Source organism: Desmodus rotundus, chromosome 7, assembly GCF_022682495.2.
Source record: "Desmodus rotundus isolate HL8 chromosome 7, HLdesRot8A.1, whole genome shotgun sequence".
NCBI classification, from domain to species: domain Eukaryota; kingdom Metazoa; phylum Chordata; class Mammalia; order Chiroptera; family Phyllostomidae; genus Desmodus; species Desmodus rotundus.
The window spans coordinates 109158726-109171961 of record NC_071393.1 but is presented as its reverse complement, the minus strand read 5'-3'; the positions used below and the strand labels follow the sequence as shown (position 1 = coordinate 109171961).

General features: G+C 40.4%; 1 protein-coding gene across 2 annotated transcripts; it reads right to left on the bottom strand.

The window, feature by feature from the left end:
- Positions 1 to 405: 405 nt before the first annotated feature.
- On the bottom strand, positions 406 to 13011 carry CHURC1 (churchill domain containing 1). 2 transcript variants are annotated; one of them, XM_024568447.3, is made up of 4 exons: positions 12858 to 13011; positions 9243 to 9378; positions 7085 to 7155; positions 406 to 2832 (listed from the first exon to the last, which is right to left on the bottom strand). In XM_024568447.3, exons 1-4 carry the CDS (start codon positions 12894 to 12896, stop codon positions 2740 to 2742), a joined length of 339 nt encoding a protein of 112 aa, XP_024424215.2. In that variant the 5' UTR covers positions 12897 to 13011; the 3' UTR covers positions 406 to 2739. The 2 variants fall into 2 exon arrangements, with proteins under 2 accessions (XP_024424215.2, XP_045058128.1); XM_045202193.2 differs by having other exon boundaries at positions 9318 to 9378; positions 12858 to 13004.
- Positions 13012 to 13236: the final 225 nt, after the last annotated feature.

Genomic DNA, 13236 nt, shown 5'->3' with positions numbered 1-13236 from the left:
GAAATAAAGAACACTGAACATTTTGTGGTAACTTACCACAAAAAAAGACTTTTTAGTGGTAACTTACAAGTAACAAACCATATCTGGTTGTGCCCAGATTAAATCACACGTCAATTCATTAGTATTGGGAGAACCCAGAACCACCGGAGACAGACAGAGCTAGCTAAAACAGCACAACAAACATGCTGAGCTTTGCACTCCCAGAGCTGAACCATTCCTACTCCAGGCCTGTACCCCATGGGGTGTGCAGAGAGAGAATGAGGTGTCAGGACCAGCCCACATCCCCAGTGACACCTGCAGGGGAAGTCTCTTCCTCCTTGTTTCTCAGGGCAGGAAGGTAAAAAAGACTTCTGCTTTTACCTGAAGCCTCTTTATTCACACAGAAAGACAGAAACTCAGTAGAACTGGGTTCAAAAGGTCTTTATTCTTTTAGATCCAAAGAAAAGTTCTAGAAGATGAAAAAGAAAGCATCACAAAACATAGCACAATGTTGGTATAATAATAATAAAACATGTGGGTAGGACCTTATGTTTTAAATTTGTGTAGTCCAAAATAGATAATTACATAGTATGCAATAGATGAAGATAACAGTACAGGCATATAAAATCATACTCTTGAGCTCCAAATGACTAAGTTGGAAGCATTCAAACTCCAAAAAGGGACAATTCTGAGGCTATACTGGGCTTAGTGTTGTTATTTAAAGTAATGAAGCATTTTCTCTGCTTTCTGGAATCATTTCACCAAATGATTTCCTCAGCAGGTCAGATATAGATTTGCAGAAAGTAGAAAACATTTTCCAGGAATAAAACTACTGATTCCTAAGGGGCAGCTGACTTAACTTTTCCAAAAAATAAATCTTGGGCTGACGTGCCTAGATTTCTGAGTGCGGTCACTGATACTCTCATCCTCCTAAGCCAGAGAGACCCTTACACTTCCTGTGTGCTGAACACTCTCGTTGAGAGGGAGGCGCTGGACTAGCTGTGTGACCCTGAGTAAACTACATAATTTCTTGGGCCTTAGTTTCTTTGGCTCTAAAATCAGAACAATAATAGGACTTACCTCATAGAGTTGTGAATGAGGATTAAATAAGGGCTTAAAAAGGCCTTGGCACATAGTTAAGTACTCAAGAAACCTCAGTCATTTTTATTCCTGTTATACATCAAAGCTTTTCCCTGGTATCAGTAATGAACATTTTGCTCACTTTTTTTTCCTTATAAGTAAAGCTTAAGTTCACAACGCCCGAGTCCCTTAGATATAAAGAGGAAATGATTCCGTTTCTAATGCCTGGCCTTTGTAAGTTCGGTCTCACAGTGAGAAGAACTACTGAAGCCGTCTCACTGTGTCATTCATTACTCACTGGATCTCCCAACAATACTGCAAAGAAAGCATACTATCAATTCTCATGGGCCCAGTTTTTTTAAAAAGGAGACAATGAAGTCCAGAGTAATGCTTTGCTTAATGGTTATACTGCTACCATATGGCAGAGGCCTAAACGCCAGGGTTTAGGACACCCAAGCTAGTGTTCTTTCAAAGTAAAATATCCTAAGATCCCTTTGGAGCAACTGAAACTAAATTTATATTAACTAAATTTATATTAAATTTATATTTAGTTAATATAAATAAACAGAATTTATATTAACTAAATATAAACTTAGTTAAAATAAATAAATAGAATTTATATTAACTAAGTTTATATTTAGTTAATATAAATTCTATTTATTTATATTAACTAAAGTCCACACTTTATTCAGATTTCCCCAGTTTTCACAAAGGTCCTTTTTCCGGTGCAAGATCCCATTCAGCATAAACTACATTTAGGCACTCGTGTCTCCTCAGGTCCTTTCTGGCTGTGAGAGCTCTCAGACTTCCTCGTCTTTGATGACTTGCCAGATCTAAGGAGCGCCGGCCAGGTATTCTGTGAATGTCCCTTAGCTGGCATCCGTATCATCTGCTTCTCATGATTAGACAGGAGTTACGGGTTTTGGGGAGGAATGCCACCGCGGTAAAGTGCCATTCTCATCACATCACATCGAGGACACATGCTATTACATGGCTTATCCCCTTTGATGTTGCTCTCGGCCAGCCTGTCCACCCTTTCTATACTATACTCTGGAAGGAAGTCACTGCACCCAACCCACACTTAAGGAGTGGGGTGTGTCTGCACATGTTATTTGAAAACCTCTTGTATGGGAGATTTGCCTATTCTGTGTGTATTTATTCAATCATTTGTTTATCTCATTATGGACTCATGAATATTTATTTCATAGTTTGGGTTATAATCCAATGCTAGTTAATTTTTTATTCAGATTGTCCCAGCTCTGGTCACTGAGAGCTCCTCCAGGTGGCTCTTCTGTCCTGACATAGCCCATCATTAAGGTTTTTCCACGCACTTTCTTTTTCTGGGGTGCAAGATGCTCCAAGTTCATCTTGTACATTTACAGCCCCCATCCTAGACTAAGTCACTTCTCCAAGGAGTCCTTGGTCCCTTTTACTGGAACCAAGATCTGGGCACTAGGCGTACTCGGACTGGCCGCACTGATGTGAACGAGGAACTTAGAACTCTCAGCTCTAGAGACCAGTAATCCCCTAAATTACTTTTTTTTCTTTTGAGGAATAGGTAAGTCTAGGCAGAAAAAGATATGCAAATAGTTTCCGTTACAAACTAAGTAAGACAAGCCATCAGGCTTGCTGTATTGTAAACCAGCGCAACAGAGTTACAACAGAACTGCAGAAGGGTCCTCAGAATAACAGAGTCATCTGTCGGGGGTCATCAGGGAGAATGCTGATAGTATCTTCAGCTTTGCCACATAACAAACACAGCATGGTGTACTCCTAGGACAAGATAAAGTGCATGATTACCGTGAGGAACAGGGAGAAAGATGCTTCCTAACTTACTCCGGCAAAACTGTTCTCTGCATTGTCATGGATCTTCTTTCTGTACATTAGATCAATTTCAATACCTATAAGCAATGTCTTCGGTTTATTCTGTGTATCCCAGAGCCTTTTGTTTATACCAACTGAATACATGCTGATGCTCTCTTTACTTACACGAAAATGTCATCTTGGACATGACTGGCCATTTTTTGGACTTCAGAAATACACATATTGGGCTTAGGCAGTGCTGCTGTTTGAAGTAATGAAGCGATCTGAGTGTGGACCCCTAAGGACAAATTCCTGGTCTTAGAGCTGTTCCTATCTAGAATCTTTAACACTAACATGAAATAGAAATATTTTTAAAACAAAAAAGGGAGAAAATTCCTAAACCAAAAAAGCTATTTGTATCTACCCCAAGAAGATAAAAAAAACTATGTTAAATCCACTAGTATGTTAAGCAGGCCTCATATTTAGGGAGCTAGTTGTCTAGAATTTGATCTATTTAAGGAGTTTTATGTTTCTTGGGTTTAACAAATGTTTAGACTGGTGATGGGAAGAATTTTGTTTTAGGTAAAAATGCTTAGGGCAAAATCCTGTTTTTATAGCAGAACCTTTCTAGAATATTTAATATGGTCCTAAATTATAGAGACATTTCTTTTAAGCCCTTTGCTTAAAACCCTTTCATCTGCTCTAGGAAAACAAACACGCATGTTCAGTCTATCAGTATGCCCACGCCTGACACTGAGACTGCTCGCTCTCTGGAAAGTGATCGGTCAGGGCAGTTTGTGTTTCATGGGTCCAGAGAGTCACTAGAGAGAGGGCCACAGAGATGAACAATGACTACGGTACAAGGACTCAGAACCAGGTGACTGCCTTTCCACTGTCTCCCAGTGAGCTTAGCGGACGAGTTTGGTTCTGGCAGTGGAAAGATTGTTCCTTAAAGACCACAGCTAATTTTTTAGTCTACTCTGCACACACAGCAGAAATAAATAGAGGCTAGACATCAGCAAACAAACACGAGTCTCTTGAATTAAAAATTAAAATCCCCTCTCTCCAAGGTCTTTCACTGCTCCCAAATACTTCTGCTTTTACCCACCAGACATTACTGCTAGGACGGCACCCTCTCACTGGGAATGAAGAAGCAAAAAGTAACAAAGTCAAGATAGGAAAATGTATGAAGCTAGACAAATACCTGAGTTCTCAATTAATCTATCCATTGGCAAGCTTTTCTAAGTGCCCGAATATTCTGCAATGTGCTAGGTACACTAGTAGCATGAGAGAAGGCAAGGACAAGGTCTGACCTTGCAAAACTTAGAATCTAACTTGGGAGCAAGAGACAACCTAACATATGGTATAATCTGGAAAGATGATTAAATCAATAAGACAGATTACACCTGTACTCTTTAATTTATAGGCAGTCTGTATTCCAAATTTTATGGTAGGTCAACTGTTAGGAATTCAAAGACAGTTTCCCACAGAAGTAGTTGTACCCAACAGTTAGGTTCCCAGGAAATCCAGGGAGCCTTTTAAATTTATATTATACAAGTACTATAGAATCTGACCATATATAGCAATACTTCTGTGGGAAAATATGTCTAGAATTCTACCTTGGAATGTCAGAAACATATCTCTGTATACTGCCAGGAATGTGATGGGATTAGGAAACCTTTAACCAAAACTAGTCAATTTGGGAGAACAAGAATCTCCCCCCACCCCACCCTGGTCGTTCATGGAGACCCTCAAAGCCCCCACCTTCAAACGGCCCCAGGGCACAGATTTGGAAGCAGGATGGAGAGGGTAGAGGGACCCTTGGGAAAGACCAGATCCTTTGTTTTATTCTGAGGGTCCCATGGCCCTTTTTCTCGATCACTATATTTCTGACGCTGAGTCCTCTCCTTCCCTGGTCCACAGAGGAACAGAAAGCAGTCTCATGGTTCCCCTCTTGTTTCTTGGGGCAAAAACATAGTTATTTTAATGGCTTTTAGGGTGATATTAAAAAAAAGTATATCTGTAATCATTTATAATGTATTTTCCATTTAAACTCTGTATTTCTGTGTCCACTTCCCCCTGTACTCCTTTAAAATTTATTTATTTTATAGAGAGAGGAAAAGAGAGAGAGGGAGAAACATCGACTTTTGTTGTATCAGGATGATGCTCTAACCAACTGAGCTACCTAGCTGGGTCCCCCTCTATTCTTGCCTTCAGAAAATTTTACTTTGTTTAACCATGGTACTGTAGTTGTTTTATAAACAGAATCCTTATTTTTTCGAAAGAAAGGAAAGAGATGATGAGAGGATGAATCAAAGAGGTAGCTAAGTAAAATAAAAAGATTTTAATTCGTTTTTAACAAATAAAGAATAAGTGAGTATATTTAATGTAAAGAAAGTTTAAATCCCATGGAGAAAAAGAGGATGCTAAAAAGAGAGAAGGTAACATACGACTCCTGGGGAAATGCAGCAGGGGAAGTAAGCATTAGAGAGGAGGAAATAAAAATCTCCCTCTGCAACAGGAGGGACGGAAGAAAGTCTCAATCCCTGTTATGTGTGGTACATAAGGATTGTGGTGGGAAGTAAGAGAAAGTGAAGCTGCAGCCCAGCAAGAACTCTGGGATGAGGACTTTGGATATGATACTGTAGCTAAAGGTAAGCTGTGCAAAGGCCAGTGAGGTACTTTGAAAGCATCATTTTAAGAAAAATAACTGATGGCAGAATCTAACACGTGGGGGGGAGTGGGCAGTGGATGCTGAGATAGACACGCTAGAAGTAGAGAGTCCAGTTTAAGAGTTTTTTTCAAGAGCATTTCACTCTCTCTGGGCATTGTGAATACAGGCTATCTTCCTTTACCTTCTTCCCATCCCAGAGTAATTTCTGGGGCAGCTCTGAAAACGTCTGTGTTCAGTCATACAGGGAAACCAGCTAGACTTTGGTTCATGGCAGTGTATATACAATGGCTCAATTAGGGCATAAACAAGCGATCTCAATATCCATTTAGGGACTCTAAAAATCTCAAAGGACCTTCAGAAGCTTCTGGAAAATAGCTACAAGCACTTTCCTCCCATGAAAGGATAAAGCTGCTCCTTCAAGCCCACGACACGCTCATTCCCCTATCCAGCCCCTACTCATTCACTGAGATCTGGATTTGGCCTAAGTTGCATATATCATACAAATATTTTTGAGGCCTCATTTGTGGATGCTGAGGAGATGTAGTCAAGATGTTATTTAGATTAAGCACAACATATTGGACCATATTATGAGAAGTGACTTAAGTGCTTTCTTCCATATTAAAATAAGAGTGAGAGTGGATATATTTTTTATAACATGCTATTATAAACGATTTTATTTTTCCTAATTATAGGAAAATCTGAAGGGTTTTTAAAAACTCCTTTGCCTGTCAAAAGCTCTAACCTAATTTTTATATCCTATGGGTGAACATTTCGTTCACACGAAATAAGGAACTCAAGCTGGAGGTTTGAAAGCGGAGGCAGGGAGGCGTGGGTGCAGGCCAAGGTGTCTCCTTGTGGTTCACGGGCGTCCTGGGCTCTCCCGCCCTGTCCCGCTTTCCTTTCTGACCATCAGACCTACTCCAGGCCTACACCGGCCTACAGGATTCTGTTGCTCTCTTCACGTGCTCTCACAATGGCGTGAGGACTAATCCTTATCATAAGTCCCTGTTCTCTGTCGTTATAGGGGTTCAGCTTCTCTCCTCCAACCTGGATACATCCATTTTGTTATTTTACTGAACAAATGATATTAACATGTCTTACTGCAATTGAGACCACGGAATCGCTCAACTCCATATGCCTACCAGGGAAAACAAAAGATAGCCCCTTATCACAATTTCCACGCCCAGCAGGTACGGTGGCAGTGGGCAGGCCGACACCCAGAACCAACACGGTGCAATCACTGGGTAGAGACGAAAGAGGCACAACGGTCACCTCCAAAGAGCTACAATGTGCTGTTCTTCGTAAACAGAAGGGACAGGACTGAGAAATCATTTGTAAGGCACACACTCTGATTGCTGACTTCTGTAAAAACAGGTTTGAGCAGATCCAGCCACATCTAAAGTTTCTCTCTCAACTTACACAGAAGAGAGGGATGGTCTCACTTAACATTCGCTAGTACTTCATTTGTGAAACCGTATCTAGATTTTCAAAGGGACTTTTATTATCTCCCCCGACCCCACAATCACATACCCACGTTAATACATTTACCTGAAATTCATCCATGATACTGAAGGTATACTCATGCCTGGCTACTACATGATGACAATTCTTACACAGATCTGCCGAAACAGAGAGAGACGTAGCAATTAAGTCACGGAAGGCGTCTTTAGACAGTAACATTTCTATTCTCAGCACTGGTACTGCTTTAACAGAATCTTAACTGTCATATTTAGCACAGCAGGAAACTCATTACAATATCTATCTTGATAAGAAATAATCTAGAATCTGTGACCTAGTAACACTGCATAATTAAGGGCCAATGTGCATATATTAATTCCCATTAAGCTCTCTAAGGTAATCAACTAACAAATATGTAAATGCGTTGTTTACGCTAGCTAGACCTATCTAACTACGTAAAGGCTTCTATTCTCAGGAGGGACAGAAACTTTGCTGCTACAACCAATCATAAATGAACAACCAAAGCTAGACGCTGAAGTGAATTTAATGGCAACAAAACACTCTAATAAAAACATATGATAACGATGCTTTATTGAGTGTTTACAGTGTGCCAGACACTGTTTAAATACTTTTAATCTGTTTATTCACTTAATCTTTTCAAAAACCCAAAGAGGGAGACAAAACTTTTAGGGATAAGGAAACAAACACACACTATGGTTATGTAAGAAACTGAGTTAGGCACTGTTGGAACCAGAATTCAAATCCAAGCATGCTGGCTCCAGAACTCTTGCTCTTTTTTTTAAAGATTTTATTTATTTATTTTTAGAGAGAGGGGGAGGGAGGGAGGGAGGAAGAGAGGGAGAGAAACATCCATGTGAGAGAGAAATCGCATGCACCCCAACCAGGAGCTGGGCCACAACCCAGGCATGTGTCCAGCCAGGAATCAAGCTGATGACCCTTTGCTTTGCAGGACGACGCCCACCCAACTGAGCCATGCCAGTTGGGGCAGAACCCTTGCTCTTAACCACTATGACCTACTACCTGGAACAAAATTGAGTTAAAGGGTTATATCTAAAAGGAAGAAAATGATTCTTTTAATTTAGACCACTTTTTTTGATCATCTGACTCTATTCTAAAGGCTTTGTGCTTTTCATGGCCCTCTTGCAAAGTATCACTATTTGTGCGTTTACTCCTCATGTGTTCAGAACACACCAAAGAACCAGGAGACAAGCCAAAAGGGGACGTGCACAGTCTAACTGCTTGTCACAATACCTGGGCACTAAGGTATACGTTACTTAATTTATTCATAGAATTGCTTAGTGCCAATCTCAGAATCGATTTATTTTTACTACACACGGTCTATTTGTTTGGTTTCCCAGCACTGAGGATGAGGAACGGTATGTAAAGGTAGCATATTTACAGCAGCAAAAAAAACACCAGACCGACAGTGAGACAGGAGATGAAAAAAGCCACGAAAGATGAAACAAGACTAGACCACCGCACTCAGGGACGTTTAAAATAGGGGCAAACATCGCTTCTCGGTCTTTGGCTAAGATCAAATGTACACCACATGATACCACCTATAAGAGGAACCTAATGAACAAACAGAAACTAACAAACAAAATAGAACCAGAGACAGGGAAGCAGAACAGAGAGTGACCAGAGGAGAGTGGGGAAGGGGATAATGATGGAAAGAAGGGGAAGGGACTAGTAGAGAACATACATGAATGACCCATGGACATGGACAACAGTGTGGGGATTGACTGTGGGGGGGCAGGGCTGGGCGGAGGAGGGCAAAGGGGGAAAAAGTGGGACAACTATTTAATTGTAAATATAACAATTAAAAAAACAGATCAAGTGCAAAATAGGAGCAAACAACCCTGAACATTTTAGTAGCTGCTGGAGGACGTCACTGTATTACACTATAGCAGGTGAAAACTCACATGGATGATCCCAAAGTTAAAAGAAAAAGTCTCTCTATCTTGTTTCAGAAAGGATAAACGCTTTAAAAAAAAAGTGATGCCTGAATCATAAGCTTCAGTTATCTCCAAGTCATTTAAGTAGAATATCTGATGCTAGATAAATGAAGTGTTATTTATAATTTCCTCTTAAAAACCTAACTACTAACTAGTAACTATGTGTTGCAATATAATATTAGAACAGGCCTCATAATACTTTGCACAACACACCAACTCCCCCAAGTCAATACCTGCTAACAGACTTGCGTGAAAAGAAAAGGTCTACTCACGATCATAGGTAACTATTTCTTCTCCATCTTCCTCTTTCAGAGATTTGTTTGTGATGAGCATAAAATCCCGCTTACCGCACACGGCACAGCCTGTGAAGTTCAGCAAGAATGATCCATTCTCCAGGCAGATGTTACCCTAAAATATTAAAAATAGTAATTAAATTTTCTTCTATTTCAAAATGCTTGGTGAAAATGATTAATAAACTTAAAAACTCTAAAGACCAAAAAAAAAAAAAAGCGCCAAAATTTACTTGCTTGAAGGCAACACCAATTAATTTTTGAAATGACCTTTCCTCTAGATGTGCCACTCATGGTAAATACAACTGAATGGTGTTCGAGCTGTAAGTCTCTGAGGTCTGCAACTATGTTTAAGAGAACTGAATGCAAGTGGATATTTAGAAATATCCACTTAATATTATATGAAAAGGAAAAAACTGGAAAACCTAATAGCCAAGAATATTAGATAGGGTATCATACCATAAACTAGAATTAAAATACAATCAAAACAGAAACACAGCCAATGATAAAAATGATCTTAACACTGTGCTCAGCTGATTGTTGAAATAGCATTTTCTGAAGCCTTAAAGATAGTGTAAAATAAACAAACAGAATAAACTCTCGACTCTACAGATGTCAGTCGGAAAGGATATGTGTGATTCGGGCAGGAAAGGTAAAAGCTCTGCAAATCCTTAGACTGACACCATGGCATTCAAAGAGGAAGGGTCTTCCTTCATCCCCAAGGCACAACTCAGGCTCCTGGCTCAAAGGAGGCATTTGCTAAAGGCTTACTAATAATCGTTCAGGACTAAAACTCATTTCATAAATAATCTACTGCAACCTCATTTCTGACCAACAAACTTAAAGAGTATTTTTAATAGTTAATGTGATGAAAATCCATTCGAATCAACATTTCTCCAGTGTAGCTATGTGCCTCATACTGAATGGAGAATTTGAGGATGAGTCACATGCTTCTTCCTTCAAATAGCTTATGAAATATCAGGGGAATTAAGACCCAGCTGAACTGATGTCACAGTGAAGCTTTCCTGGATACCCTGCACAATTAACCTCGCCCTTCTGAGTGGCTCCTCAGCGCTATGTATTAAGGAGGAGATTGACTCTGGTGGAGGGAAATCGGCCAACTACATTGCTTGTTTTCTAGAGAGGGGAAGGGAGGGAGAGAAATATCAATGTGAGAGAGAAACATCCATCAGATGCCTCTCAAAGGCACCAAACCCTGACTGGGGACCCAACGTGCAACCTAGGCACGTGCCCTAACAGGAAATCCAACAGTGACCTTTTGCTTCATGGGACAAAGCCCAACCAACTGAGTCACAGTGGTCAGGGCTAACATACAGTCTGAAGACAGTAAGTCACAGGCACATGGACTAAACGACTAAAGGGGGGAAAAGCCTTGGGATTAAAGTATTGGGTTGACCAAAAACTCCATTTAGTTTTTTCTATAAAATAAAAGACACATTTTTCATTTTCACCAATAACTTTGTTGATTTGAATATTTTGAGTATGTCCACTGTCTCCCGTGTGGTATAACCTTGATTGTTCTCAATTACTATCTCGATTGGATTGCTATCTACTTCAACCGGTCCATCTGACCGTGGAGCATCGTCCAGTGAGAAATCTCCGGCATGACACAGCAAACCACTTCTGACACGTTCGTTCCGTCACAGCACCTTCTCCATACACTGCACAAATCTTTTTTTGTGTTTCAACTTTTCTTGAAATAATAAAGCATAATATGCCAAAAATGCATATTTTCTTCCATCTTCAATATTAAAATGGCTACACAAAAATTCATTAATTTTGGTAAGTTTTTTAAAAATGCATGCTGATGGGACAGCTGTCACAATACAATCTAACGAAATTGTTTTGAATGAAGTGAAAAACAACTAAGTGCTAGTAGGGTCATCTTATGGAAAAAACTAAATGAACTTTTTGGCTAGTCCAATATAAACTTCCAGCTATTAAAAATAAGTGTTTTGCTTTGATTAAAATAACGACAACAACAACAAACTCTAATGAGGTATAACTTATTGCAAGCATTATAAAATCTATATATTGTAAGGGTATTGATAAATGACCTTTAATAAACATACATGCCAACGTAAACACTACCTCAATCATGACATAAAATTTTCTATCTTCCCAGGAAGTTCCTTCATGCTTTGTATTCAATTGCATGGATTTATCCGTTGACAAACATTTGGGTTCTTTTCGGTTTTTTACTATTATAAATAAAGCAGTGACGAAGATTCATGTATAAATGTTATATGGACATATACCTTTCTCTTGGGTAAATTACTATAAGTGGAATTGCTGAGTCATACAGTAAAGATATCATGTAAACTTTATAAGAAACTGCCACATGGTTTTTCAGTTTTCTATTCCCACCAGCGATGTGTGAGTTCCAGTTCCTCCACATTCTCACCAACACTAGGCATTCTAATTCTTTTTTTAAACTTTAGCCATTCTAATGGTGTAAAATGGTATCTCACTGTCTACTAGTACAAACAATATTCCTCTAGGATGGGAATTGCTGGGTCATTCAGTATGCACATCTTTAACTTTCTTTGATAATGCTAAGTCTCTTTTCAAGGAGGTTGTCCCATAAGAGTTTTCACGTTGTTATATATCTTTCCCAAAAGACTAAATATTACTCATAATATTACAAGACGGAAGAAACTACAGAGATTTTCTACCTCCCATCCAATAGAAGAATCCTTGTTCGTTTTCCCCCAACCTTCAGCTCCTCCTTTCCTACCCTAGTCACAACTAACTTTCAAGTCCCAAGTGAAGTCCTTCTTTCTTTTGTAAGAACAGTGCTACCCCTTATTGCTCTCCTGGTTCTCTAGACCTGAAAGGCATTTATGGACTGTATTGCTCATTTCTTGTTAATCACACACTCCCCTAAAATGTAAGCTCTTAGGCTGCACAGAAGTCGCCTCTTATTTCTTCTGAGCAAAGTAATTTAGCTACACACACATAAATGTTCAGTAAGTATGAATAAGAATAAGAATGAATAAGAATAAACAAGCTTTGCAACCTCCTGAGCTTGAGAGGAACAGAAGTTTAAAAGAAAATAATAGCCAGGAAACTTAAATTCTTGTCTTGGCTTTCATACTAACTACAGTGTGAAACTGGGCAAGTGATTTCGCCTCTCTGGGCATTAGCTTCTTCATCTGCAAACCTGGATTAGAACAGATGACCTCAGAGGTCCCTTCCAGATCCAGAATTCAGTAAGAAAAATTGAACTTCATCAAATCAAACTTGAGGATGAGACTAGGGGTAGGCGTGGGGGTATCTGCTGTCGGCTGGGTTGACAGTGGTGGGGTTTCCTCTGTTGTCCCCTAGAGCTAAAGAGAAGTGGAGTGAAGCTTGATGTCAGCCGTAAGGGCTGGGACCGTTGGGAAAGGACCGCCACCGGCCGCCCCAGCTGTCAAGTGCCTCAATACAGCGACCGGATCTTTCCAATGGGCAGAGTCGCTGAGTCCGCCCCACCCGCGCCCTGCCTCCCGGGGAAGGCAGCCGGGGGGTATCAGAAGCCTCCAGGGCGGGGGATGGGCCAAGGGAGCGGGAAGTTCTCGGCGATCACTCGCTCACCCGATTGGGGTATTCCTTCTCCACGCAGTCACCACACATCGCAACGCAGTTAACCGAGAAGGTCCTCCAGGGCTTCCGAGAAGACGAAACCTCGCGAGAGCTAAGAGAAGGTTCCGCATGCGCCCTAAGTACTCGACCCTGGAGCGTTCTGCCTTTGAACCTAGTCTTAGTCTCCGCCCCTTAGCGACTGTCGTTAGGGCTGGCCTGGTTTCTTCCCCAGCACCGGTGACAACCGATGGGACTCAAACTGTAGGAGAAAGAGGATCCTGTGGCGGGAAGGAGAAAGGGATTTTGAAATGAGCAAAGTTCTAATAGGCCTTCCTGAGTCTAGGCTGACAGACAAGTCAATACACAAGAAAGGTATTGTTTCCCATATTCA